Genomic DNA, 27,831 nt, shown 5'->3' with positions numbered 1-27,831 from the left:
TGCTAGCATTCTGCTCTCTTCCTTTAGGCAGTATATATCTTGGAATTGCTACTAGGGAAGCCAGGGACACTTGAGTGTGTGTTTTCTGGATATAAAAAGACAAAAAAAATGTTGCTTCTTTATGTAACTTAAGCCAAGCTACTAACATTAATGCATCTGGAATTAATTATCCAAGACAGATAATGTTTGCACAGTTACTTCAGTAACGCAGACAGTTCCACTTGCCTTTGTATCCACCTCCTAATGGGGACCAGAGACACAAGATGTGAGCAATGGTGGCAGCTCTGCACCTGCCACGGTCTGAGCATGAGCCACAGCAGGTCAGGAACTGGCTGAGTGCCCCTGACACTGCTGCTCCCAGAGCTGAGCATCTGAGAGCTCAAAACACAGACAAGGGCACAAAGAAGGCGATTCCCATCCTCAGCACGGTGTCACCACATGGGTCTCCTGACACAAACCCAGCCCAAGGAAAGCAAAGCTTCGAGGAATGTGAAAAGGCAGCCTCCAGACTCCCTTAATGTGTTCTGGATGGCTGCACTAACGCTGAGCCCTGGAACACATGAGAACAGTTCCACTGCTGAGTCACTCCAAGCAGCTCACAGCCCATCCCAGAAAGCCAGGAGGGATCAACCTCCCTCCTGCACCTTCCACGTGCAGCTGTGCTTGTCTGGGTGCACTTCATGGAATCCTAGAATGGTCCGAGTTGGAAGGGACCGCTGAAGGTCACCACGTCCAAGCCTCCTTCCACAAGCAGGGACACCTTCAACTAGATCAGATTTTCCAGATCTTCTTCAAGTGCACTGAAAAAAACCACCTACCAGCTCTCCTCCACCTCCCCAAGGTCCTGGGAGCACAGGGACGCTCACTTTCCAGCAGTACAGGCTTCACCCAAATTCAACAGGATTATCCACAGCAGCACCAAGAACCCAGCAGCTATTCCTGCTGCCGGGCTGTCCCGCTCCTCCCATCACTCTGAAGACCACTTAAAAATAATAGTTCCTTGTTCAATGGGGACCCAAGGTGCACTAAATCACCAAGAGGTGATTTAATTACTGCTGTGGTTGCAAGCCCAGCAACCAGAGCTGCTGGGGTTTGCCTGGCTAGACACTAAATCCGTGGTTCTGGATGGGGAGCAGAGGCGATGGTGCGAGATGGGGAGGCTCCCAAAGCTGTACCAGACTGGAGTTGGTCCCAAGAATTGTAAACCTCGTTACAGAGCAGTGGGAAATCAAGCTCACTCATTCTACACCTTTGCTGCTGAAATACACTTGACTTTCTGTGTGCTGGATCCAGTATAAACCACAGGCACCCGCTGGGAGGATTAGCAAGCGTTCAAATAGAAGTCCAAGTGGCTGGGAACAAGGTAAGAACAGGCTGGATTAATACATTTCCTGCAGCAAACTAGTAAAGGTGAGGACCTGCTGAAAGGCCACACAAGATCTTGTCAGGCAGAGAGCAAACCAGAACTGAGGACAACAAGAGGCACAGTAAATCACACTTGCTCCTTTGCAAAGCACTTGTGGGCACTGGGCACGAACTCACAACCCTCCACAGCACCAGCACCACCCTCTGCACTGCCCGGGCACCACTGCTGTCCTGGGAGTGTTCCAGGAGTGCCCACCAGCAGGACAGGCCACTCTGTGTATGGCCCAGCCCTCCCCACTGCCTGCAGGGACAAGGGCTGCCTGAGCAGATCTGACTGGAATCCTCCCTGTGCCAGTGGCAGAGGGAACTCGCTGATGTCACATCACTGGGGTTGTTCTGCTGCCCTGGGCCGGTGCCACCAGCCAGCCCGTCCTCCCCGTGGCCAGGTGTCACTGTGGGGGTCCCCAGGAGCAGGCAGGCAGCCAGCTTTCCTCTCCCCACGCTCCCCTGTCCCGGGGCTTGTGATCTAAACATTTAGGGAAGTTGGGATTTTCATTTCTTTTGATCAGAGCACAGTCTCAGATCTTGAAAGGGAAGTGTACACGCATTTCTGGAGCATACCAGAACCCAGGCATATTTAAGGGCAGGCAGCCACAGAATGGGGATAACCAACCCAAGAAATAGCCCTTTGTAAAATCACCAGCGTGCCATCTGCAAGCTCCAAACTCACACATTTTCCGTGATGAGCTGGAGGGAAGGGGAAAAAAAAAAAAAAAAGGGGCAGGCGGGGGGAGGAGAAAAAAAAAAGGATTATGTTAAAAAAAAAGAAAAAAAAAAGCTCTGCTCCAAAAGCTACTCAAACTGCTGCAGAATCCTGCCTGCCCCTTCTGCAGCAAAGCCCAAGGGAAGCTGCTGATGAGTCAACAGCCAGCCTGCGTTGCCGACCGAGGAAAGGAAGTCCAATCTCACCACTCGAGAACAAAGTGTGCTGGTTCATGCAGTACACACTGAACACAGGGCTGGGAGCAGCAAGGATCCAGCCTGGCTGCCAGCCAGGGCTCCTGCTGCACGCCAGGGAGAGGGAGAGGTGACGTCCACACATTGCTGGGACATCTGCACCGTGCCACCCTGCTGCCAGGCCAGCCTGGCCACAGCTCCTGTGGGGCTACCACGCTCCACGCACAGCAGAGGCTGCTCCCTGTGGGATTTTCTCCCTTGGTTGGAATTGTTCCCTCCCAGGACTGGGTGTTCTGGATGCAGCACCCAGCCCTGCTGGGATGAGCCAAGCTGCCTGCTCACTGCAAGACGGGGGGTAGGGGCGTGTCCCAGTCCTAACCCACTACTGGTGCCCCAGTTAATTCTTCTCCCTGCCCCGGTGCACTCATCTCCAGCACTGCCCCTCGTGAGCAGACCTGCTCCTCGGGGATCCTCCTCCAATGATGCTGCTACTGCAAAACCACGACCTGCCAGCAGCTATGCACCCTCTGAAAGAGCTGCTGGAACTCCTGGAGATGTGAAGGCAACTCTTTATAGCTCTGGAGTCCAATAAAGAACAGCACAGCTCAAGGGAGTTGAACACCAACTGGGCAGCCCCACACCACCACGATCCGGGCACAGGAGCCCTGCACCACCTTGATGTGTGCCCAGCTTGACCTCTGGGCGTGGCCATCAGAGGAGAGGGGCAGAGGGGACCCGAGGGAGGAGGACAGGGCAGGGACAGCCACCCTGCGACGTGGCAGACGGCGTTTGCGCCGGTGCCGCCGCCATCGCCGAGCTGGTACTCGCCGAGGTTGTGCCTTCCTGTTGCCACAGCACTTTCTGTTTTCTGTTAAAACAGGGCCACAGCGACGATGCAAGTATAGATCTGCAATGCCAAGAATATCTGGGAAGCCTGCCAGCAAGAAGCAGCCTTCCTGCTCGTCCTCCCGCTGTGTGCAAATTCACAGGAAACAGAATCTACAGCACATACTAATGTGGCTTAATGCAAGATCCAAGAGCCACCTCGAGATCCTGCTTACATCCCTGTCAGCCTGGGGAAGGGGCCACATGCCAAAAACATTAAATCACTAAATAAAGGAGGAAATAAAACCTGTACAGGTGCATAAAATCCCATGTAGATGCCGCTGCTTTATGAAGGGGTGCTCTGCTGCGTGAGCTCGACGCTCCGCCAGCATCAGCACTGGCACTGGCACCAGTGGGAAGGGACGAGCCTGGGTCTCATCCTGGCACACCCACTGTGCAAAGAGGGCTTCACAGCCTCCTACGAGCACCCACGGCAAACCAGCAAAGCCCACCTTCCCTTTGGGTTTATCACATGGTGACTCTGGGTAGACAGAGCTCACCTGAAGCATCTCCTTCCCATTTACATGAGAGGTACCCATAGCTCTGATGCTCCAAAACTGGTGATAATTCTTACCCTTACTTTATCCTGCTTAATAATCCTTAAACTCAAACTGTGCTGAGATGGGCCAGCTCTGCATCCAGCACTCAACTGCACCCCACACCAGACTGGGACCTTGTACCCGGCTCTGCCACTGACTTATTTTGTAAATCTCCCTGCCTCACTTTGCCCAAGTGTAAAACAACTGCAGGGCTCACACAGGGGCTGTGAGGCTCATCTCTGGTCCCAGAAAGCCAGTGGGGATCCCAGGTGGGTGACCAGGAGACCCACGGGCAGAGAATGCCAGTCTGCCTGTTGGGAGGGAAACTCGCCTCCACTACTCACTCCTCTGCTCCCATCTGACTGCGAGCAGCTTTTATCACCACACTGGAGCCCTTCAAGCTTTGGGCAATTCTCAGACATGTTACCATACAAAATAAAACCCTTTTCAGCAGCAATGAGCCAGAAATGATCACAGAGAGGGAAAACCAGCTCATCTCCCACACTGCCTAAAGACCTTGGCAGGCAGGTGGCCACCGGCAGCATCTTTGCCTCCCGGGACACCACGCCAAGAGATGCTGCACCTCTTCCCCCACTGCTTTCCTCACAACTGCACTGTGATTTGTGCTAACCTAGAAAGGACCCTTGAGTTTAAGGTGGCTCTCGGCGGAGGCATTTTGAGACAGCTGCTTTCTGGGGAAAGCATTCCTTAAAATACAGCTCTTTCCTTCTGCCTCACCCCCCAGCTTTTGACATTTTAGAGCTCCAGTAAAAACAAGATGTTTCAAAAATCTAATTTTCAGCTTTGGAGGCACAAAACCTCGAGGCAGGGTGCGGGCAGGGAGAGCTGGTTTCCAAGCGCCCAGGCGGGAGATGAAAAGAGCAGCGGTGGCTGCGTAAACGGCAGCACCTTTCGGAGAACAAGATCCCTCCTCTGGAGCAGGAAGCAATTCCTGCACACTCCACAGCACAATCCACTGGCTGGTGATGGCTCAGCCCAGGAATCAGACCCCTGGGCTTCGGGATGATGGGCTGGGTATCATTTTGCAGGCAGCGCTTGCCTGCTCGCCAGCTCCTGGGGCTCTGGTGGCTTCTCCCCCCTGCTGCCTCCCTCTAGGAATTTCCCATGGAAGTGGCTGTCAGAATTGGCAACATCAGGACTGGATTACCAAGGGCATCCCTCTCTGAGGGCAGGATGCTCTGTCACACCTCTGAGGTGGGGGGAAAGCAAAGTGAGGAACAGAGGCAACTGCTGGGCTCAGCATCTCCAGTCTGCAGAAAACATCAGTGCTGGGATATTTTTCAGCAGAGTAAAGGAATTTGGACAGTCTATATCTGACACAGAGAGGATCTGCTGGGTTTATGTGTATTTTTTGTTGGTTTGAATGGGGAAAATGGAAAGTTAGGAAGCAAAGGGGGAAGTGATGCTCAGGCCATGGGGCAGCAGCCACAGGGTGGGAGCGAAAACAGCAGCTCAGATGGGACCAGAGAGGTACCTGCTCATCCATCACCTGGGATGGAGACTGGGGTGAATTACAGCAATTAAAATAGGGAGGTAAATGGAGTTGTAAGGCCTTTTAAGGCTGTTCTCTTTAGGCAGATGAAATACAGTCATCTCTTGTGAAAAAAAACACTTGACACTTCTCCAACGCAGGGCAAGCTGCAAGAGGGAGTTGTCTAACCCTGGAGATAGGAAAGCAACTGCAGTCTGCACTGTCCCTGGCAGTCCAACGCTGCCCTCTCCACCTCCAACTCTCACATCATGACCCAAGTGGGAAAACACTGAGGGCAGGGATGCTTTGGGAGGGAGAGCAGCAAGTGGAGAGATGCTGTCCCGACCAAAACAAATCTGGCAGCATCACTGCCTGTCCCCCTGGGATGCTGCTGTAAAATGAGCTCTTTATTCCACTCGCATCACACCAGTGAAGGCAAAATATCCCAAACAGGCAGCAGTAGCCTGAGGAAAAAGTCCTTCAGGATTGCTTGATGTCCTGTCAGCAAAGAGAGATGGTTCCAGGCAGATGGGACATGGTGCAGGACAGACAGACAGAGCAACGTGAGAGGAAAGAACTCCAAGGAAGATAAGGCTTTGGGTAAGCAGCACAGTCCCAGAGCATCCCTGGAGCAAGTTGGGATGAGCAGGGCATGGTGCAAACCAGAGGGGCTGCAGAAATCCACCTGAGATTAGCTGGGAGTGATGGAGCCAGCAATAAGTATCTTTGAGAGGTCACAGAGAACGGGTCAGATTTGAGAAGCCTAGAATGGTTTGGGTTGGAAAGGACCTTAAAGATCATCCAGTCCCACCCCCTGCCATGGGCAGGGACACCTTCCACCAGCCCAGGTTGCTCCAAGCCCCATCCAGCCTGGCCTTGGACCCTTCCAGGGATCCAGGGGCAGCCACAGCTTCTCTGGGCAACCTGTGCCAGGGCCTGCCCACCCTCACAGGGAAGGATTTCATTCTAATATCCATGATACACATTATCAGACTTTAAAAATAAAACAAACTCTTTGGAGAGAAAGGCTCGAGCACCAAATGGTATTGAGGAACTAAAGAAAGAGCTGGAACCATCGCAGGAGGCAACGCATCAAGGATTATGGAACCGTGCTGAGATTGAGAATAACCACATAAAAGCAAAATAACCCCAAGAATTAGGAAATTCTTCAGAGAGGAATCTGATGGTGGAAGTGAAACCTCACCCTCCAGGTGAGTGGGCAGCACCAGGATGTCCCCTCCAGAAGCCGTGGGCACGTCCCTGTGGCGACGTGGGTGAAACCAGGGGAAGCCTGAAGACTGACAAATGTGTTCACAACTCCAGCAAACACAACCTTGGATGGAAGCTCAAAATAAATGGATCTGCTTTGTCTTGGGGAGAGGACTGAGAGAAGACACAAGAGTGGCCTGAAAAATGTGAAAGATATCAGGAAAGGGCTGGTGCCAGAGCGAGACAAGAGTGAGATGGGGACATGGGAGGGATGACCTGCACCAGGAGAGACTGTAGGAATATCCATGCGTGGGAACACATGGCACTGGCAGAGCTGCCCCAGGACCCCCAAAATCAAGAGCTTGGAGACAAGCAGCAGGGCACATTTTCAGCCTGTCCTGTGCCCTGGCAGCTCCTGGCTGTGAGGTCTGCCAAACCCCACCCCACAGACAGCCACTGCCAGGCTGGACCTAAATGGGCACCACCAGCCCAGGCAGCACCAAGATCACTTTTGGGCTGGAAACAGCCCCGGCACGAGCCCTCAGCTGGGGAGCAGAGCCCTGGCAAGGCCAGCCTGTGGTTAGCTATCTAAGACAACTAAAAAAAGATATTCCACACACAGGGTGGTTTTTTTTTCCCCCTCCTTTTTTTTTTTTTTTTTTTTCGGTTTGGGGTTGTGTGATTTTTTTTTTTTTTTTTTTTCCTTTCCAAAGGATTAAATCAACTCAACAGCCCCCTTTACAACTTCCCTTTTGATGTGTTCAGACTCATTAAAGTTTCATTTCTTTCTCTGTTTTCCCCGGGGGAGGAAGGGGAGCGTACACAAAAGTTTACTTCAGAAGCGGGGTCGGCAGCTGCAGCAGCAGCTGCTGTTGCTGTGGGACAAACGGAGCCTCCATCGGCCTCTGCTCCCTGCCCCAATCCCCGGGCAAAACACATCCCCCCTGCAGCCTCCCCGCTCCCACAGCAGCCTCAGCACCATTCTGCAGGATGCACGCCCGCTGTCACACCTCACCAAGGGCACCCACCGCAGCTCCAAAGCTCCTGCAAACCCCGCGGGGAGTTTTGGGTCCCACCCTGAGAGTTTTGGGGTCCCTTCCCAACCTGCCCGGTTCACCCCAGCAGCAGTACCAGCCTCTCCCCCACAGCTCTGGCCACTGCCCTGGGATAATCCCACACGCATATCGAGCGGGAAGCAGCTCCCCCACGTTTCCCTTTTGCCTGAGCAGCTGTTTAAGTGTCTATTTTAGAACCCAGTTCCCTATTTTAAAATAGCTAATGAGCCCCCGATCTCGGCTGACAGACGTCGTCTCTGCAAGGTCTGGGAGATGCTTCTCTATTCGCTGGGCTCCTTTTCCCAAGCCCTGAATCTCAGCATGCCCAGCACGTTTCCAATCCACACAAACATAGTAAAGAGGGAAGTTTTTAATTTAAGGGCCAACTCCTGCTCCCCTGCCGTGAAATACCAGCGGTACGGCCACGTGTTTCTAGGCAGAGAGGCATCAGCCAGCCAGGCAAGAGGCTGGAGTTCTGGGTGGTTTTCTGCTGGTACTTTTTTATCCTCCCTTTGATTTTATCGGATCTTTTTGAAAATTCCCCGACCAAGAGGAAGCAAGGAGCTGGCCCGCCTGGCCACTGCCCAGGAAAAGCCAGGCATATGAGAGGGACTTTTCAGGGTGCTTTGGGGGGTCCCTGTGCAAGCCCAGGTTCCCATGCATCCCCTCTGCATGCCCCCTGAGTGTGTGCACCCACCAAGGCAGAGGGGACCACACTCACTCACCTGACCACAGGCTCAGGGATGGCCTCGGCACTTGCCGGCACCTGGACACCCTTCTCCCACTCCTGCCTCCAGGGATCAGCCAGGACGTAGTACTCGTCAGGGCTCAGCTGGAAGGAGTCAGGGATCTTCATGGCTGTTATCAGATCCGTGCGGAAAACCTGCGCCAGAGAGAAAAAACCCACCCTGAGTGAAGGGGTCTGGCAGGGGCTGGGGGCCAGCACAGTGGGGGTTTGCATCACCACTGGTATGGCTCCAGCGTGTCATTTTGCAACTGGGCTTCTCTGCACTCAGCCCTCCTGAGGGAAGGGAAATGATGTTCTTGACATGAAAAGCTGCGGGAGATAAAGAGAATACCATCCCAAGCACCTTCGTGTCCCCACCACATCACCTCGTGACCCTGAGCATCTTTGTGTCCTCTCCGCGTCACCTCACTGCCCTGAGCACCTTCGTGTCCCCACTGTGGTTACCTCATCACCTTGAGAACCTCATGTCCCGTCACCTCACTGCCCCAAGCGCCTTTGTCTCCCCATCACTTCCCCTCGTCGTCCCAAGCAGGGACAGCCAACAGCTGAAGGTGGAAAATAACTGGCTAAAAGGTGATCTGGGTGCTGCTCACCCATCCACAGCCAAACCCACCGAGATGTGTCCTGACCCAACAAACTCCTTGTGAGATCAACACCAAACCCCTCCTTCAGGAAAATCCTCCAGCCCTTCAGTCAGTAAATGGGCTCATTTTCCATCTCACTGCTGGCCCTGCAGCATCTTCTCCCAATATACTAGGATGAAAAACTCATTCCAAAAATATCCCTCATGGTAAATAAGGTTTTCCTTCCAGAGGGCTGCCTGACAGCAATGACTCGAGCAATCCTGCTTCTTGCAGCACAAAAATAAATTGTAAATGAAAATGGATGATTTCTCCTCTCTACCATCTGCTATTAGCTGGAATAATAACTGCCAGTGCCAGCAATCCTGCCTGGACACCATCTCGCTCCATCCACTCCATCCCTGCTACTTCTGCATTCCTTCCACGAGGCCGGGATGGATCAGATGTTTTCTTCAGATGTTGTTTAATCTCTTCACACAGTCTATTCTCCAAAAGAGTATTGCTGTGTCAGAACCACAAGAAATAATACAACATAGTTTCACATTTTTTGATACAAAAATAACATGCTTTGGAGAGTATTTGGGAACCCAAATCGGCTGAGATGCAGGAAACTAGACACTAACTAAGACCACTGAGACCGGTATTTAGGTCAGTTTGTTTAATCCTCAGAGTCTCAGCTGCTAACCCAATTAGAGTTAAATACAATATATAAACAACCTTTGCTATGTTGGGACCTCTTTGAATTTTCCTGGTGCTTTTCCTCCTGATGCAGCTGCTTGGAGACATTTTTGACTGTGTCTATATAAACCTGATTTGAATTGGTCAGGCAGTCTCACTGCATCCTTCAACAAACATAATTACCAGCCTACGTACTACAGGCAGGATTAGGCTCAGTTTGGGAAAGATCACGGTCCTTTAAGTCTCTATGTGCTACAAAAGCAGCGTCAGAGATACCACAGTAACCTTTTAATACACTGCCAGAGTGAGAGATTTTTTAAAAAGTATTAAAATAGGCATTAATTAAACATGAGAAGGGATATGGGAGATATCACAGTCCTTCCAGCGCTGTGTCTGCGTATCCAAACAAGCACAGGAACCCTGCTGTAGCTCATTTTCTACAACACAGCACAGAAACACACCCTGTTCTTGCCAGCCCTGCACTGACAGGTCACAGCTTGGGCAAACAGCACCTCCATAACCCAGTTTTGGTGCCCAGTTCCACTGAGGACAATGCAAACCCCAGTTAAGTGTCCTTCCTTGGATCACCTGGCTTTGGTGGATGAGATGCTCCCCTGAACCACACGGGCTGAGGGCAGCATGGGGAGCAGTGCCACCTCCCTGTCCTGGCCACCAGCACCACAGCACCCACTGAACCACAGAATCATTGAGGTTGGAAAAGCCCTCTAAGATCATCGAGTCCAACCACTAACCCAGCTCTGCCAAGCCCCCCACTAACCCATGTCCCCAAGTGCCACATCTACATGGCTTTAGAATACCTCCAGGGGTGGTGATTCCACCACAACCCTGGGCTTAACCATCCTTTCAGTGAAGAAATTTTTCTTAATATCCAATCTAAACTTCCCCTGGCACCAGCACAATTATGTTACAGGAAACACCGTTCTGGAGACACGTGCCCCTGGGATTTGTGGGCAAAGCCAGGTAGGAATGGTTTCCAAAGGTGCAGGGCATTAAACAGCTTTTCTAAACCAAAATCAAAATCCCGGCCCATCACCCTCTTCCTGGCCTGGCCACCCCCGGGGCTGTCATCCATGGGTACGAAACACAGCAGCTCCATGCAAACCTCGTGTCACAAGCTTCACTCATTTTCCTTTGCTTACAGCCATCAGGAAACTTCTTTAGTGCTCTCAGCTCTTTGCTGGGGTCATGTCTCCATGGTCATGTCTCCCCAGGTGCCCTGGGGCACCTCCTGCTGCTCTGGACAAGGATCAGCCTTACCAATGCTTCCCAACACCCTCAGTAGATACAAACCCCTCCAGAACCTCAAGAGCCTGGGCACTGGAAAATGCAACAACGGGACCAGCCCTGGGTGTAATTCCTCCCCTCTGCACGGTGCAGATCCCAGGCTCCTGTTTTCCTGCATTAAGTCCTCCCCCAAATTCATCCCTTCTGGCTTTTCAGCTCTCATCGGCGCAGGCGGCTTAGTTTTAATTTTAAGCCAAATAAGCACGATTGTATCTATCTCCCTGAAGATAAGGAGCATCGCAGGCTGGATTTGCAATCTCACTACTTCATTTATTTAGTCCTTCTTGGAAAACAGATAAGCTCGCCCATCCGACGGCAGCGCGCGCGCCCGCACTTTATCGCAGCGACGCCTCTGTCTTTTCATGAAGAACTGGATATGCTCAAATTATTAACTATCAAAGCAGAACACTTTAGAAATGATAGAACAGCACAGAAATTGTAAAGGAAAGCAGATCAGTTGTCTGGAAATCTCCCAACAGCTAATACGCTCAAATTGTAATCTAAATGTCTTTTTGTTTTGAATTGTCTGGGATTAGGGTTGGGAAAAGACTCAATTATTCTACTCAAACTCTTCTGAATTATTTATGAAAACCAAATAAAGGATAAATTGGGCACTGATGAACCGAGGACCTGGCGATGAAGAAAAAGTTGGGTACCAGAAAACAAGCAATTTTCCCTCAATAGGAGTGTTTACTGTTTCTCCCCGGCCGTGGGAGCTGACGAATTGTCTGCTGCCCTGCACCCTGCTCCCCCTGCCACCACCACAGCCCTGGCCAAGCTCTGTTCTCCCCTTCCAGCCCAGCAGCAGGATCCAGGTTATTGCCTGTCGATCTGCCAGCAATGGGAAAGGTCAAACCAAGATGTTCCTTTATTGCCTCTGCTTGCTCAGGAACCTCAGGCAGGCCCAGTGATGCTTGGAGATGCATCACACCCATGCCCAGGGCCAGCCTCCCCTTTTCCTAGTGTCAGTTTTAAAGGTGGGGAAAAAGAACCCAAAACTGCAAAATTCCAAGGTATTTTTGCCTTCACATTGCCAAATGAGAGGGACATGGAGTCAGGGTCAGCGGGGTTGTGCAGCCTCAGACCCCAGGTCAGAAAAGCATATGGAGAAAACTTCCCTCTCCCTCATATCTCACAGGTCTGGATTACCCATCTCTGCTACTTCCCCAACCTTTGAGCCCACCAGTTTGTGGTGCTGGACTGACAGCCCTGCAGCCTCTCCCAGTGCCCTGCAACAGCTGTGAGGCACCTCCAGGAGTTCTCCACGGACCAGCTTCAATTTTTCCAACACTTGGACAACCTCAGAGACAAATACGTGCTCCTGGGAGGAGGTGCCCAGGCACACGGTGCCTTGCCATGACGGATGGATGATGGGCATTGGAAACTCCATCCCTCTCCTAGCAAAGGGCTCCCAGGCTGTGCTGCTTCCCAGCATCCTTCTCCTCCTCCTCCTCTGCCTCTCCCCCATCACCATCCAGCCCCTCTCAGAGCCCCTTCACCACCTTTCCATGCAATCGATTTCCAGGCTCTTTGATTCACTCACATGCAGGAAAACACGCCGTGGTCACCAGGGAGAGGGCGGAGGGGAGAGGTGGGAAGGCACTGGTCACAGCCTGCAATCCGAGATCTCACATTTGACCCATTCCCTCCATCACCCAAGAGACCTGCAATCCTCCCCTGATTCCCTCACACACCCAGTACCTGTGTGGGATCCCTCTGTGGTGACCTCGCCATAGCAGGGGCCTACAGTGGGTGCTCCAAAGGACGGGCAGCAGCAGTCACCACGTGTGGGGGTGGGTGTGGGGGTGCTTTCTGACAGTGAGATGACAGGCTGTCTTCAGGTTTTGGCTCAACACTCTTTTTCCTCCCTGACTGCAGCCCTGGCAGCTGTGTGCTGCTACCCTCCCTCCATACCTACCCTTCTCCATCCGCGCCGGCACCGGGGCGGTCTCCGGCTGCCTCGCTCACAGGGCTCCCTCCTCACTGCCAGTGGGCTCTGTTAGCCCTTCACTCCTTGAACCACAAAGTTGTTTGTGGTAGCTCATGAGTCACAAGGAATTTTAGAGAAAGAGAAAACAACGGGAACAATGGGAGCCCTGGGAATAGTTTTTGGTTGTACAAACTGTCTCCATATCAGCCTGAGACGGCACCTCCGTGCCCAGTCCCACTCCCCTCTAGACTCCCAGCCCTGCTTCCCTGCTGTTATATTGCACTTCTCCAGTCCCTTCTGAAATGAGAAGAGCGCTGATACTCGGTAGCAAGGCTCTGAAATGTGGCAGTGCCTGGAGTGTGTGTGCAACCAGCAATAATATTTGCCTGTGGGGAGAGAAATCCTGAACTCCTGTGTCCACTTGGGAGACAGCCTCCCATCTCTTCATTTAGTCTTGTTTCCTCTCGAAATGCTGGATGTTAAAGATTCAGTGAACAACAGGACTTAAAAGAGGAACAAGAAGCATTTTTGTCTGTCCCTTCTCAGCATTCAGAAGACAATGGTATTAATCTGTTATCCCCGTGCCAGCATGGGAAAACTGACAAAGCCACTGCAGTCAAACCTTTCAACAGAGACAGATCTTCTCATCCAGCCCAATAAAAGCTTGCCCAGTCTTGCTCGGCCATACTCATAAAAGCTCTTCTCCAAGCGAGGAGGGCTAAATTCACATTGCAATGAGCCATTATACACCTATTGCAGGGGGAAAAAAACCCATGATCCAACGCATGAAGAATTACTCTGTAGAAGGGAAACCATGAGGATGTTTGTTAAACGAGTTAAAACCTTGCGAAGAGATATAAAAACGCATCTTTCAAAACACGGAAGTAACATCTAAACAAGGCAAGCAGAAAAGAACGTAAATTGTATAAATTTGCGGTTTCCCCTTCATCCTGAGCCCTGCCTGCAGCTGTGGTCCCCTCGCCTCCTGAAGGAGAAGGGCCGTGAGGATGTCCGGCGGGATGAGCAGCGGAGCTGAGGATGGGGCAGGGCCCTCCAGCTGGGGAAGGGGACGGATGGGGCGCTGTCAGGCAGGAGGTTTGCACCAAAAAAGCAGCCTTTAGTCCCTCCACGATGTATTCCAGCAGCGCAGGTGAGCATTTTGGATCTCAAACAGCCCTGGAGCTAATGACTAACACGGCGGTGCAGGCAGTGACTCAGAGGCAGCGTCCCAGGGAGTCCCCGGGCTGCTGATGGCTGGGAGCTGGCAGATAGAACCGGCTACTATCATTACAACACTTGCCTTGTTCTTCTATTCTCTCCTTAGACACTGACAACTGTTCCCTGTCAGGGACAGCAGAGAGGCTTGATGACTGCAGCCAAACCAGCGAGAGGAGAGGTTCGTGCTCTCGTCCCCAGCAGCCCTGGGGGGCAGGACTGTGCTGATGTGCCACCAACACGAGCAGAAATCCCTCCTTCGGGCAGAAATCCCTCCTTCAGGCACGTCTCACTCCCTTGCTGCAGGCTCAGAGCCACGACAGGTAGGGCCTGAGTGAGCATCCCCTCCTTCCAGCCCCACCAGGGGCAGGGGGCACGACCCTCGCAGGGACCCGGGGGATGGGTACCAGCCACCACACTCAGCTTGAGCCCAAGCTCTAATGAGATTAATTAAAATCACCAGGTCGGTAGACTGCTATCACTGCAGATGCAAGAAGCTGCTGGCAGCTGCCCACGTCCTCCCTGTGCCTTCAGGCAGAAGCAGGGCAGCAGAGCCGTGCCCTGTGCCCGGGGCACCACCAGGCTTAGCCCCAAAGGCTCTGCAGAGCCTTTGGGGCTAAGCCTGGTGGTGCCCCGGGCATGGCTCTGCTGCCCAGGAAGGGGCAGGGGAGGGCAGCTGTCACCTCTGCAAGGGAGACAGCCAAGACAGAGTCCTGGTGCCTGGGACACATCAGGAAAAGAGCCCAGGCAGAGCCCCGTGACAGGCACAGATAAATATAATCACCCTCCCTGGCAATGGCCCCTCCGCGGATGTTTACAAACAGCTCAGTACTTTTCCATGGTAAGAAGCTTGTTTTTCCAGATGCCTCGTATTGGGTGGTTTTTAATGTGTATAGTTAATCCCTTCTCACAGAGTCTTTCATAATAAACATCACCCCCCTGACCTGACTAATAACTATGTAACACTAATGCTTTTGATTTTTTTTTATTTTTTTTTTTTATCTCCTGCCCGGGGTTGTCAGGGGGAACGCGTGTTTCTCCAGGACAGCAGCTCGCAGAGAAATGACTTGGAGAGGGGCAGGGGAGGCCAGGGTGTCCTGCTCCACCAGCTCATCCTCCAGCATCGCCATCCCCCAGGACGTGCCTGCACCCACTGCGGCTCCTGACAAATCTAAAGGCCACCTGTAAAACTGAAGTTTGACTTATTGTTTTAAGATATTCCTCCAGGCCCAAATGTCTGGAGGTTCAAATCTGATAGCACATTCATCCTGCTCTCCCTGTCACCCTCCTGCGGTTTCCATCCTCAGCGGGATGGACAAGAGCAAGGCACCTCACCATTTCATGTGAAATAGTCTGACAGTGGTGTGGTTTACGTTTTCCATTTCTCAGTACGCGCTCCAGCAGGGCATGATGCCCATCCCAGTCTGTGCCTGAAATCCTCCAGGGTTCCTACAAGAAATCCTCAGGGACGTGCCAAACCCTGCAGCGTGTCACAGATGACAGACAGCGGATCCCACACGTGGACCTGACGGGTTCAGGGGTGATCACAGGAAGGGAAGGCGCTGGGTGACTCGTGGAAGATGCTGTTGTAGAGGAAATCCATACTGGAATGACCTCCAAACCACCACCTTGCACTGCTCAGATCTTGGGGCAATCCTGTGTCTGACATCACACACTCTCTCCTGACCCCTGGGTTCCCCCTGGAGCTGATTTCCAGCAGCCCCGGACACGGCAGCCGCAGGGGCGATGGAGGGAAAGGGGAGCACGGCCCAGGTCTGCTCCATCTGCCTGCGTTCCCACCACGCTTCTGCAAAAGATGGTTCGTCAGCTTGAGCATCCTGGCCAAACTCCAGCTTGAGCAATCAAACATCGCCTCCCCGAATTCCCCTGGAGTTTCAGTTCAGATAAGACACAGAGGTTCACTTTCTGTCCCAACTGTTGCTAAATTGGGCACTGTTCAGCTTTTGCTCCAGTTTATTTGTTCCAGAGCTACATTTCACTGAGAATCCTCCTCAGGGCATAACAGAGCATGAAGCAGAGGGATGAGCCTGGCCCTCCACAGGCACCACATCTGATGTCTCCCCGGGTGCCATGGACTAAGATCTAGTTTTCACTCCAGCTGTTGTAGAGCAGCAACTTGGATCCAGGTCTGACCATCCTTCAACAAGTCCAGAAGCATTTCACTCGGAGTCTTGGACTTTCATATCCAATAACTTCCTTGGCAGCTGGATAAAATCCTAAATGGCTGATTAAACTAATTCACATTACAGACAAAAGCCTGTCTGTACCACTGATGCAGTAAAGAGATGCAGCAACGCTTGGAGGAAAGCTTTACTGGGCAGCAGCAGGGTGGCACACATCACACTGCCCTGATGCACGAGTCACATGCTGTCACACCTAACCAGGTCCAACAATGGGCATCTCCACCTCAGGGACTCCTGACAGCACCTGAAGGGCTCACCCCAGGCCTTTATGGATACATTGGGTACAAGGATAAGCATTTTTTCAGAAGGGGATAACGGTGCCACAGGAGGAGGAGAAGATCCCCTGAATCCTTCATTTTCCTAGGAAGGATTGAGCTCACAGAAATCACCCCCTGACCCCTATCGAGACACATCTATAACCAGTGCTAATGTTCAACTTTCTAACAGCCTTGTCAGCAGCCAGTGACATCTGCACCCCTGGTTCTTGCTCTCTGGAGTGCTTCCAACTACCTCAGCTGGTACTAACAGCTTTCCAGTCCCTCTCTTTTCCCACGGCACAAACAACTTGGACTTTTTCAGTCTCTGTCCTTCACCAACACTTCAGATATATCAATGTAAACCTGTCAGAGCAGTAAAAACCAAGTGCAGCTGTAATTCAGGCACTGACCACAGGAAAACCTCAAAATCTCTATTCAGCTTGATGCAAAAGGAAGATGTTACAGGGGTTTGTGCTCAGCAGGCCACAGCATCAGGAGAGGTGACGGGGGGAGCTTGGGCAGGAGTTCACATCAGCCATGCCAGCTTCACCTCCTTCTAAACTTAGCTCTGCCTGACTCCAGACCCTGGTCCAGAGGGAAGGGAATGTGAGAACAATGTCCCTCTGGTTTTGCTCACGCTGCTGCTGAAATGAAGATGACCACTGCCAAACACTGCGGTTGCTACAACAGCAGCTCATGCCTGGTATAGTTTCCAGGGCTCGTGGAAATGTATCCGAGGCGCACGGAGGAAAACAGGGCACAGCACTGCCCCTTCCAGCACAGTCCCGGGGACACACAGCTGCTCCCACCCCAATCCCAGAGCCTGCACTGCAGAGCTGGCAGGGGAACCGGGGCAGCGTCCCCAGGGTGGGCAGCACCGCCCGTCCCAGCCAGGGAAAACCCCGCGGGCAAGGTCAGACACCGCCGGCCTCGGCTTAATGCCCTTGAGCCCCGTGACAGGAGGAAACCAACACAACATGATCTGCAACTCAGCTGTGCTGTCTCTCATTTCACAGCTCTCCGTGCCTCCCACTTAGTTCACGGGGAGGAGCCTCCACGTCACCAGTGCTGTGACCTGTGCCACTGATGAAAGGGCACCCAGCGGGCACCCAAACCGGGGAACCTTGGCACACAGACACCCCAAAACTGTAGGGCCTCCCAGTCCCACCAAACTCAACCTCTCTTTCCTTGCATCAACAGGGGTGGAGTGGGTACAAGGATTTTGGGCACAAGGACCTCACACCCTTCATCAGAGATGCCCATCAGGTTTCCCTCCCTGCTCCCTCCGAGCAGAGTCAGGGCTGGCACCACTGTCAGGAGCTGTGGCTCTGCCTTCCTGCAGATGCCTTGTCCTGGCACCCACTGCCCATAGCCAGCCATGGGCACGCTGGTTTCCACATCTGGGCAAGCACAGTGCCATGGGAAACCCCCCCTCTGGCAAAAGCCTGAAAGCCCCACATACCTCAGAGGGCTTCTTCTCCTTCTGCCGTGACCAGGGGGATTTGGTATTCGGAATTTTGGAGCATCTGGAGGTGGATGTGGTGTGACCTGCAAGGAGGCAACAGAGACAGGTTATCTGGAAAAAAGTCAAAAGTTTTTCCCACATCTTTGCCACCAGCCCTGCTGCTACAGCCTCAACACTCCGGGCCAGCACTAAGAGGCAATAATACCTTGACATGGCATTATTTTTGTGCACACCCCAGGGCACCTCACCAGAACGCACTAACATCACTTTCCTGCTACTGATGATGATGTAGATGATGAAATAGAGGCCCCTGAAATTTAAAAACACTGTTTTCAAATGCAGACAACAGAAATGAGAAACCCAAAGTCACAAGTGAGACTGGCTTCTAAGAGGGAATGAGTCAGGGTTCATTCCTGGAATCAGGAGTCTATTGGGATTAGGAATTTAGGAGGTAAAAGTTTTCTAGCAAGGATGCTTAAAGACAGGTATCTGAACAGCTCATGGACTTCAGGCCCCATGGTCAAAACTATTGACAAAATTGGGGCAAACTCCTCTGCCCACACCAGGACTAAGAATTCCCACAGCTGTGAGCAGTTCAGCATCCACTGGGAACCACACAACAGAACACATCAAGCAAAGGCACTTCACACTTTTCAGTAGTAAGAGAGTATTTGCTTTGAGGTTTGGGAATACTCTCCTCAGGGAGCATTATGAATGGTCTCTCATCATCCTGACTGCAGCAGTATCATCACCACTGCTACCCCCTCTGTAAGGCAAAGGTAGCTAAAGGCTGGAATTTTCTGGGACCATTACATTACTGATCTTTATTTCCAACCTATTTGTGTCATTGACACATAGAAAACTGCTGTATTTGTTAATAATAAATAATAAACTAATTACTGGAATTTTTGTATAATAATGATGACAGTTCAGTCTTCTCTATAGCAGGACCCCTCCAGATTCCACCACATAAAATCGTTTCTGTGAGGGTGCAACAAATTAACCATCAATAGGCCTATTTATCACTGATTTTATCCTTGGATGGCTGACTGTGCACATAAGGGATGGAGCCCTGTAAAGAGGAAGGGATCTGGCCAGGAGCTGAGCTGACCCAAGGGATCAGGATGCAGTACCACTGCAATGGGAAACGTCTGTTCCTCCACCAGCTCAGGCAGCTGAGCCCAGATAAATCTCACATGCCTATTTTTGCTGGCAGGGGAAGAGGCACCAGCTCACCTTGCACTCTTTTACTTGCAGTGCACTTTCTCGTTCTTCATAAAATGAAGACCAAATGTGGGGGCATCACCTGTTCTCAAAAGACAGCTGTTTTTTTTGACTGCAGTGTCAGGCCAGATGTCACTAAAGAGAGATCCATTTAAATAACTTTTCTAGAGCATTTCAGTGCATAACAGGACTGTGTAGGCAAAGCCCACAGCAGACATCCCCATGCTGCAGCCACATGGACATGCTGCTTTACTCAGTGAGCTGCTCAAAGGAGGGCAGCAGCAGCTCCACAGCTTTTATGGAGAGACTGAGCCACTAATTTCCACCTTGCCCCCTCCTCTCAAGCTACAGTGTGATGCTACAACTACATAAACCCGGATAACACACCGCTACCACCCTTTCCTGGCAGAGCACACAAAAAGATGGTCACCACTCTGTTTACAATCATCCTGCAGGAGAGCATTTGTCAACAGCTTAGATATCACCTGCAGCATAAATATCCAAGCCCAGCAGAGATAAGGCCACGTTGTTTAACACCATGATTAAGGATGCCTTACCCTCGAAAGGCAGCGGAGCCCAGGAGCTGCTCCCTAAGCCCTCGAGCATCTGGGGATTAGGAGACCGGGAAGTTTGGAGCGCAGCTTCCAAAACAAACCCCTTTCTGAGACAGAGATGTTTCGTTTTACGAGAAGCCAGCGGTGCTGACAGAGCCTGAAACGCTTTCTGTGGGTGCAGCTCAGCTCCCAGGCCCCCCCAGGGCTGCAGCAGGACGGGGGTCCCTGCCAGCAGGTTCCCGTCGGCAGGGCTGGTGCAAACTCCTCTCACGCTGACAATTTTTTTGGCTGAAGCTGTGGGAACGGCAGCCAAACCCAGCAAGATCAGCCTTTCCATAACCCCCTGTAATCTCCCCATCATCCTGTTAGGAAAAGGCCCAGAAGTTTAGTGTCTTTAGCAAAGTCCCTTTCGTTCTCGGGTATCCAGCAGCCAGATCCTGTAAAGTGTGGAGAGCAAATTCCCAGCACGGCCCAGATGAAATTACTGTGACATTTGTAAAAGACCAAGAGCAACTAGTAAGAAACTCTGGAGCCCAGACAAGGGATTAGGCTGGTGCCTTGAGGGTTCTGAACACCGAGGCACTGCGGTATGTCTGCAGTGGGTGAAACCCTGGGATAAGTGGGAGAGGAAAGTGCTCTATTTATAGCCAAAATCCAGCACATTTGCACATGTTTATTGTTGAGCACATGCTCCTGTGCCTTCCTGAACGAGGATGAAGTGAGGTAGATGTTGAAAAGCAAGCGTGGGCTTGCAAGTTTTGCTGGCTTGAGCTTTATCCTTTTTCCCACATCACTCCTCAGCTTGCAAGGAGGGAACAATGCAGCTCCAGTTTTACCCTGGCTCCAATAAAAACTTCCCTTTCCCCCCGGTACGACCCAAATCAAGAGCAAACTAGTCTCAGGCTGCAGCTCACAGGAAAGGACAGCTCATCTACAAAGGGTGTTTGCTGCTTTGTTAGCAGATCTGCAATCAGCAGCTCTCCTCGCCCAGACTCCTCACACGAGGGAGACACTCTAATCAGTTAAGAGGAGCCACAGCCAAGTGTTTAAATAAATTGGTATCAGCTTGTTGCTGCATTTCTGACAAACCCAGCCCTGCACACAATTCATTGTGCAGGGACTTCCCAGTAAATGCAGTTTCCCCCAATCTTTGCAAAGTAATTATTTAAGCATTTTCCCTGCTGGAGGTGAATCTTGTTCAAAGCTTTGAATTAAAGGTCTTACTGTCAGTGGTGTCTGAGTTATCACTGCTGATGGAGTACTTGCGTCGTTTTTCTTCCATCTGTAACAAAAGAAATTGAACATTACACTTAATGTGTAGAAAACTCATCTCAGCACCAAATCACTGCTATCTCTGAATATCTGCACACCGTGTTAACCCAGCAGCAGTCAGTCCTTTCCCTTAAGACGGAAAACTACTCAGAGGTTGAAAAAAAAAGGAAGAAAACGATCCTCAAAGGGCTTTTTAAAACTTTAAGGTGTTTTACCAGCCTCCCCCACTCCCAGGAGTTACAGAGGGTACACCTGGATCACTCAGCTTTGCATGGCAAATTGTCCAGGCAGGATTTGCAACCAAACGGCTGTTCCTCTGAAAGAGCTTTGCCACGGCAGGATGCTCCACCACAGACCAGAGGATGCCCCACCATGGACAGTGGTGCTGTTGGACGGAACAGAAGGTGTCCTGTGAGCCACACTCCTGGGCTGCAAGGCTGAGAAATGTGAAGACAGAAGAATGGAAACTGTGCACGCTCTCGGTATGTCTGCAGGGGGAAGTACGAGCGTCCCGGACCCGAAGAGAACCCCTGCGTACCACAAGCCTGGGGTTTTACCCTCTGACTCATCTTCCCATGTATTTGGAGCCAGTATCTCCTCCTTTTAAAGACTTCTGGGGTGTCTGTCACACAGGCAACACACACCAGCCCAGCCCCAAGCACACTTCCCATCACTCTGCCCGCTCCAGCACACCCCCGGCAGCTCCCACGGGGTGAGCAAGTGGCTTCTGCACGGCTGCTGTGACTTCTCCATCCTCTCAGAGTCGAAATCACAGCAGCAGGTACCACCACACCGATTAGGAGACCCCGTTTCAAGCTCAGCTGATCTGCTTTGTGACTTTGAACGAGCCACAGAAGCGCTTGAAATCAGCAGGTTCTCCTGAACTCGCCCCTCGGGAACTGAGCGCTTGGAACTGGAAGTCAAGTATCTGTAGGGGCAGGTGCTTTAAAAAAAGAACAGAATTACAAAGGTATCTTAACTTTTGAAGACCCCAGTTTACCAATGTGCCTAGTGACTGATCGACGTGGCCCCCAACACAGGGCTTGGGGAGCTCTGGAGGGAAAGGGAAACCCACAGACCGGACAATCCCCAACAGGCTGTGAGCCAAAACACATCCACAGGAAAACAAGGTTAATCTCATGGACATCTTCCTAGTACTTTCTGAGATATTCTGTAAGAATCTAAAGGCGTTGAGATGTCATGCACACTACTGCTTCCACAAATGGTAAGTGGGAATGATATTAAACACTGGTTTTGTGTGGTTTGGTCGCAGCAGGTACAAGCAGCACACACACTGCATAGCAAGCTAGAGCATGACATTCCCCCCAAACATCAGGAAATGTTCCACATAGGCACATAAAACCCATGCAATATCTGTATTTTACAATATATGTGCTCTGTTATCACAGCACTATCAGGGAAAATACTACAAAGCATCCCAAACATTTTAACTATCGGTGTTGTGGTAAGGCATTGCCCTGTCAAAACGTGACTTAAAACACTCCTTGAGAATATGGCAATATCAATACTTTTCCCCCAGTGATTCAAGGGGAAACAGATGTTATTAAAACAGCCTGGTTCCAAGTAGCCATTAGGTTTTGCTTGGGGAAAATAAAACCGAAGATACTTTTAACTGCAGCTTACTTACTTTTAGCGGAAATTCTACCTGAACCTTTTAAACTGGTTTCTACTGGCCTGAAGTGGCAAACAGGCATTTGGAGCACAAAGACAGAGCAATGCTTTTATTGATTCTGGAGTTCCTAATCACAGAGATTAAATAAACCAAAGCCAACGGAGGGAAAATAACCACCTGAGCTGAAGCAAAGGAACGCTACTGCTGATAGCCAGTGAGATTTCCCAGGTTCCCCATCTTTGCCTTTACAGCAACACGGTGTCACTGACATCACTCTCCTTGCAAGGCAGGGAAAAGGTTTATAGGCAATGCTCAGCACAGCTATCAGATGCTGGGACTGGTTTTGGCCCTGATACACACGTGAGGAGATGCACTGATCATCCCTCTAATTGCACTTGGTCCCTGCATCCTCCTTCTGTCCCACACCCACCTCCAGAACACACCTTTACATGCTCACTGCATAACAGCATGGATTGATAATCACATACAGAAGGGGTTCACGCTGCAGGTAAAACAGTGGCTCTACTGCAGTAAATCGTTTTTGCCACTGTTTGGCAGGATCCAGGGCAGCACCCTCTGAACCAAACTGCACTGAACTTCTGAATGGAATCCTGGCTTGAGCAAAGTAGGGACACCTCCGAACAGCAGCACCCCCCGGGCAGGGGATGGCACACAAGGTACTGTGTGCCTGAAGGGAGCACAATTTGTGGCCAAAACCAGCCCGTTCCAGACAACGATTAAGTTCCAGGCCATGCTGAGAAGATGCTGATTTCCGAGGGACTCATCAGGAGCAGCCCAACAGCAGTAAACCGAGGGCACTTAACCGAGGAATTTACTGGAGAAGAAGGGTAATTTGGCCATTTCCCCATCTGAATCACAGAGTTATAAAGTCTGATGGTGGCTGGGCTTCCACCACCCCTTTGGCACCGCGGGGGGGAACCAATGCCCACATCCCGCCCAGGGCTGCAGCTCCAGCTCCCACAAGCTCTCAGGAGCAATTCAGTTGGTGAACTACTGAGCAACTCAAGTCTCCACAAAACACGGTCTCTGCTCCAAAATTAATCCTTTGTTTACATCAGAAGTTAATTTCACCTTTAACCGACCCATTCCCCGCATGGCATCACTAATAAAGTCATAAACAAATACCAAAAAAATTTGTAATACTTTGAAAAGGTCACTGTTAGGTCAACCTTGGCCCAAAATCCAGTTTTTACGAAGCCAGAAACCAAGTGAAAGGTTTCTATGTAGGCTTGCTTAAAAAATTCAAACAGAAACAGATGTGGATTTCTTTTATAAACAAATGAACATCCCCCTGAAGTGTCTGCAACTCAAATCCACAGGCACAGCCCTGGTTAAAGCCTGAAAACCAAAAAAAAAAAAAAATTGCTTGCAAACCAACACATGTTTAGCATTGCCTTTGTTCAAGCTGAGAAAGGCAGATAAATGCTAAACCAAGGAAGATGATGGCCCTCCATCAGCCTAAACAAATGTAAATCACCGGGGCCTTGGAAAAATTAGCACCAGGATTGGCGTTTAAATTGAGATAATGGTCTGAGGCTGGCTGGTCCTGCCTCACAGCAGGGGAGGGCTGGAGAGGAGCTCTTGGGAATGCAATTTTTGCCCATGCAACCTGGGAGAGGTGAAGGCAGCAATACCCCTGGCACAGATGCTTGTGCCCAGGTCCTGAGCTCCTGCCCCCTTTGGGCACACTGCCAGGGACAAGTGCCCACTCCCATCCACACTAAACCAAAATGCCTTATCCGCCTTCCCGAGTCCTCTGCGGACCCCTCCACCATCCTTGTGCTCTGGGGAACCCCCTGATGTCTCCCAGCTCCCTGCAAACTCTTCTGTACATCAAGCCCCGTGTGATTTGGAGATTTTAGTGGCATCCCAGCACCCTGTGCAAGGGCTGCTGGCAAGAACGAACCATTCTGGACCGTGGCGAGCGAAGAGAGAAATTCACACATGCCTGTGCTCCCGAAATCCACAGGGAACAGGCACAGAAACCTGCGTAAGTGGCAGTAAAAAAAAAATAATAATAATTAAAAAAAAAGGGGGGGAAAGTATTTGTTCATCACCTCTCCCAGCCTCCCCGCAGGCTGAGGGATGCGCCGCGCCGGTCCCCGCGCCGTCACCTCTGACGCTGTGAGCGACACCGGCTGAATGATGTGCTCTGTTTGTGAGCTGCAATGAGACTGCAGAAAAACCACTTCCCTGTTTGTTCCTCCGGCCCAGAAATAGGAACACAGGCGGAACATAGTGCCCCCAGCGGCACCGCACACCGCTCCGGCCAGCGGACCCCGCGCCACGGACCCCCCGCGCCCGCCCCACGGCCCGCGGGGGATGCGGAGCCGCGGGGATGCTCCCGACGCACCCTCCCAACGCTTCCCCCTCTGCCTTAGCTGTTTTATTTTTTTTTTTCCCCCCTCTGTCTAGGAACACCAGTTGTTAGAAAGTGTAATAAGAAGGGTGGAGGGCTGGAACGTCCCAGCCTTTACACCGTGGGAGGCTCGTCCTCTCTTCCCATCGCCTTTTCCCACTAGCAATTCCGGAGCCAAGTGCTGCTAGGCGAGAGCAGCAGCGTCCCCCGAACTGGCACAGCCCCAATTTCATAGTAACAGCAGAACAAAGTTTTGGACCGAAGGACGCGCCTCGGCTGGGCCGGCAGACCCTCAGCAGCACACCGTGGGGCGCAGCCCTCGCCTCTGGGAGGAAGCTTCTCTTAAACCCCCCTGGAAACCCTGCAGAAGTGTAAACGCAGACAGGCGGGATCCTGGGACCCAGAACTCCCATTTTCCGGGCAGTGGGAGCCTGCCCCTGCCCGCCGGGGCTCGCCCGCCCCTCGCCTCCTCCACAGGTTGTTGCCAGCCCCAACTTTCCAGCAAAAACTCAGGTGCCCAGGTGAGGAGTGAGCCATCCCTCCTCTCCTCCACGCCAACTCTGCTGGCCGTCTCGGCTCCCTGGGGCAAAATTTAATCTCATTTCAATTTAAAACAAAACAAGCCCTCGTTTACTTCCTGTGCTTTGCCTCTCTCCACATCTATAAGGGGATTTTTTTTTTTTTACTACTCACATTTATAACTCCACTTGCCTCTTCTGACTCGTTACCCTCTAATTATCTAGTTTTTCTTCAGCAAGCCCGGACACAGCACAGGTAGTCAGAAAGGTTACTGAGGGCACTGGAGCCACCCCTGCCTTTGGGGGGGAGGATGAGAACAGGGACACCGGGCAGGGACACTGGGCACGGCTCCACGCCCTCAGCCGGCTGCCCCATCCTGCAGGTCTCTGAGCATCCACACCTCCGAGGAAATCAACAGGAGCTACGGGCACTCCGATCTTTGTACTGAACACCCACAGAAAGGCAAAGACCAGACCTAAATAGTGTGGGGACCACCCACCCACCAGCTTTCAGAACTTGGGTGTCAAACACTATCAGCAACCATCAATACTTTAAAGGAATTGCATCTCCCTGCCTACAGACCCCCTAACATGTACCCTCCATCCTTTGCTCCAAGCCTACATTTTTGAACATCAGCCTCAATTTTCCTAGGAAAAACAAATTTAACCTTCGTTTTAACCTTTCTGCAAGCTATTTTTACTTCTATCTCAAGCTTATTTTAACCCCAGTAGCCAATAAATGCTTAAAGGTCAAACACCATTCCTAAGAGCCGGGCTCCTTACCCCCGGGGATAAGGCTGAGATCACTGAATTTTTCTTCCCTCAAGCAAAATCTCCTCCTAAAAATGTCCCAGCCGTCCGAGGGTCCTAGCTCGAACCCTTCAGTAAACAATTTTCACTGTGGGTGCTGAGAAGGCGCTGGGAATTTTCCCCGCGAGTGCCATGCCATCCTTCCCTTCCCACTCAAAAAGCGCTCAGGATGTGCAGGTATGGCGAGAGATAAATATATAATTATTTTTCCTTCCCCTCCCGAGGTTGACAATTCAGCAGCCTCCCGCCTTTGCAGCGCTTCCCAACTTCCAGCTCGCTGCTCCCACCCCGGGCGCGGGGGGCTCCCAGCCCCGCACCCTGAGCGGGAAGCGGCTCGGCAGGTGGGGAAGGGGCCGGAGCGCTGCGGGGGCGCCGCTGGTTCCCCGGAGGATGCGGGAGAGCGCCCGGGGAAGGGGGCAGGTGGCCGGGGAGAGAAGGAGAAGGGGGGGCCGCCCCGCGGGGACCACAGAGCGGGGAAGGGGGAGGACGCGGGATGTTTTTCGAGCGCGGGTGATGCCGCGGGGGGGAGCGGAGGGTGCCCCCCCATCCCCCCGGGCCCGGCAGCGCCGGGACCCACCAGCGCGGTGCGGCGGGGGAAGGCGGCGGGGAAAGCCCCGCGGTGGGGAGGGAAGAGAAGGGAAGGGAAGGGGGGAGGAAGGGGAGGGCAGGCGGGAGCCGGCAGCCGCCACGCCCCCGGGCACCGCCATCCCGGCCCCGCGCCGCGCTCCGCGCCCGCGGCCCCGCCGCGCTCCGCGGCCCCGCGCCGAGCCCGCACAGCCCCCGGTGCGGAGCCCGCCCGAGCCCCGCGGGCCGCCGGGGCGCCCCCTCCCCTCCCGGCGGGCAGGGCAGGGCGCGGGGCCGCTGCCGCAGTCATTAATTCGGGGGGATAAAGGGGGCGAAGCGGCGAACCGAGCCTCGAAAAGTTCTTGTTTACGTCCCCGCCGCCTCCCTCCCGCACTTCCAAGGGAGAGTGACCACCGTGCGCCATCCGCCCCGGGAATGCTGCACATCCCCCGCCCGGCAGCCGGGGGAGGGTGAAAAATAAATAAATTTTAAAAAAAGAGAGACAAATACAGCAAAAGCAGGGGGAGCTGCAAAATAACCATCCGCTGCAAACCCAGCCCGCTCCCGCCGCCACCCCGCCGAGCCTTTACCTTGGCCGGGAGAGTGTCCGCCCGGAGTTGAGCCGGTCTCTGGGGTGACGGGCGGGAGGAGGCGGGGGCGGGGGATGCTCCCGCAGTCCCCAGCCGGGAGAGCCCCCTCGGCGGCTCAATCCGGTGTCATTGCCGGGGCCGCGCCGCCCGGGCCCTCCTCAGGAGCACCCGCCCGGTAACTCCATGGATGCGGCCCCGCTCCCAGCCGAGATGGCCGCTCCGCCGCGGCCGGGCGAGCCCTGCCCGCCTGTTTCTCTTTCTTTTTCACCCCGCACTTCCTCCGGCGCTCCGCGCCCCGCCGCCGCCCGGGCTCCGGCTCCGGCTCCGGCAGGGAGGCGGGGAAGCGACTTTCGGAGCGGGGACGGATAATGGTGGCGGCGCTTCCACCCCCCCCCCCCCCC

The 27,831-nt window shown here is 52.6% G+C and overlaps 1 protein-coding gene across 2 annotated transcripts in view; it reads right to left on the bottom strand.

Annotated features, from left to right (window-relative positions):
- Positions 1-27,821, bottom strand: part of JADE2 (jade family PHD finger 2) — a 66,748-nt gene extending 38,927 nt beyond the window's left edge. Inside the window, exons 1-4 of one of the 2 annotated variants that reach the window (XM_027896491.1) lie at positions 27,431-27,821; positions 20,888-20,945; positions 17,883-17,968; positions 8,228-8,385 (exon numbers count right to left, since the gene is read on the bottom strand). In XM_027896491.1, coding sequence (XP_027752292.1) covers positions 8,228-8,385; positions 17,883-17,968; positions 20,888-20,945 — 302 coding nt within the window. In that variant the 5' untranslated portion in view covers positions 27,431-27,821. The remainder of the gene's footprint in view (positions 1-8,227; positions 8,386-17,882; positions 17,969-20,887; positions 20,946-27,430) is intronic. The other variant, XM_027896490.1, reaches the window with a different exon arrangement.
- Between the last annotated feature and the right edge of the window lie 10 nt (positions 27,822-27,831).

The sequence above is a fragment of the Empidonax traillii genome, unplaced genomic scaffold (assembly GCF_003031625.1).
Source record: "Empidonax traillii isolate 1590-97213 ecotype Southwest subspecies unplaced genomic scaffold, ASM303162v1 scaffold499:size456302, whole genome shotgun sequence".
Taxonomy (NCBI): domain Eukaryota; kingdom Metazoa; phylum Chordata; class Aves; order Passeriformes; family Tyrannidae; genus Empidonax; species Empidonax traillii.
Note: the sequence above shows the minus strand (reverse complement) of the source record. Positions and strands in the feature narration are given on the sequence as shown.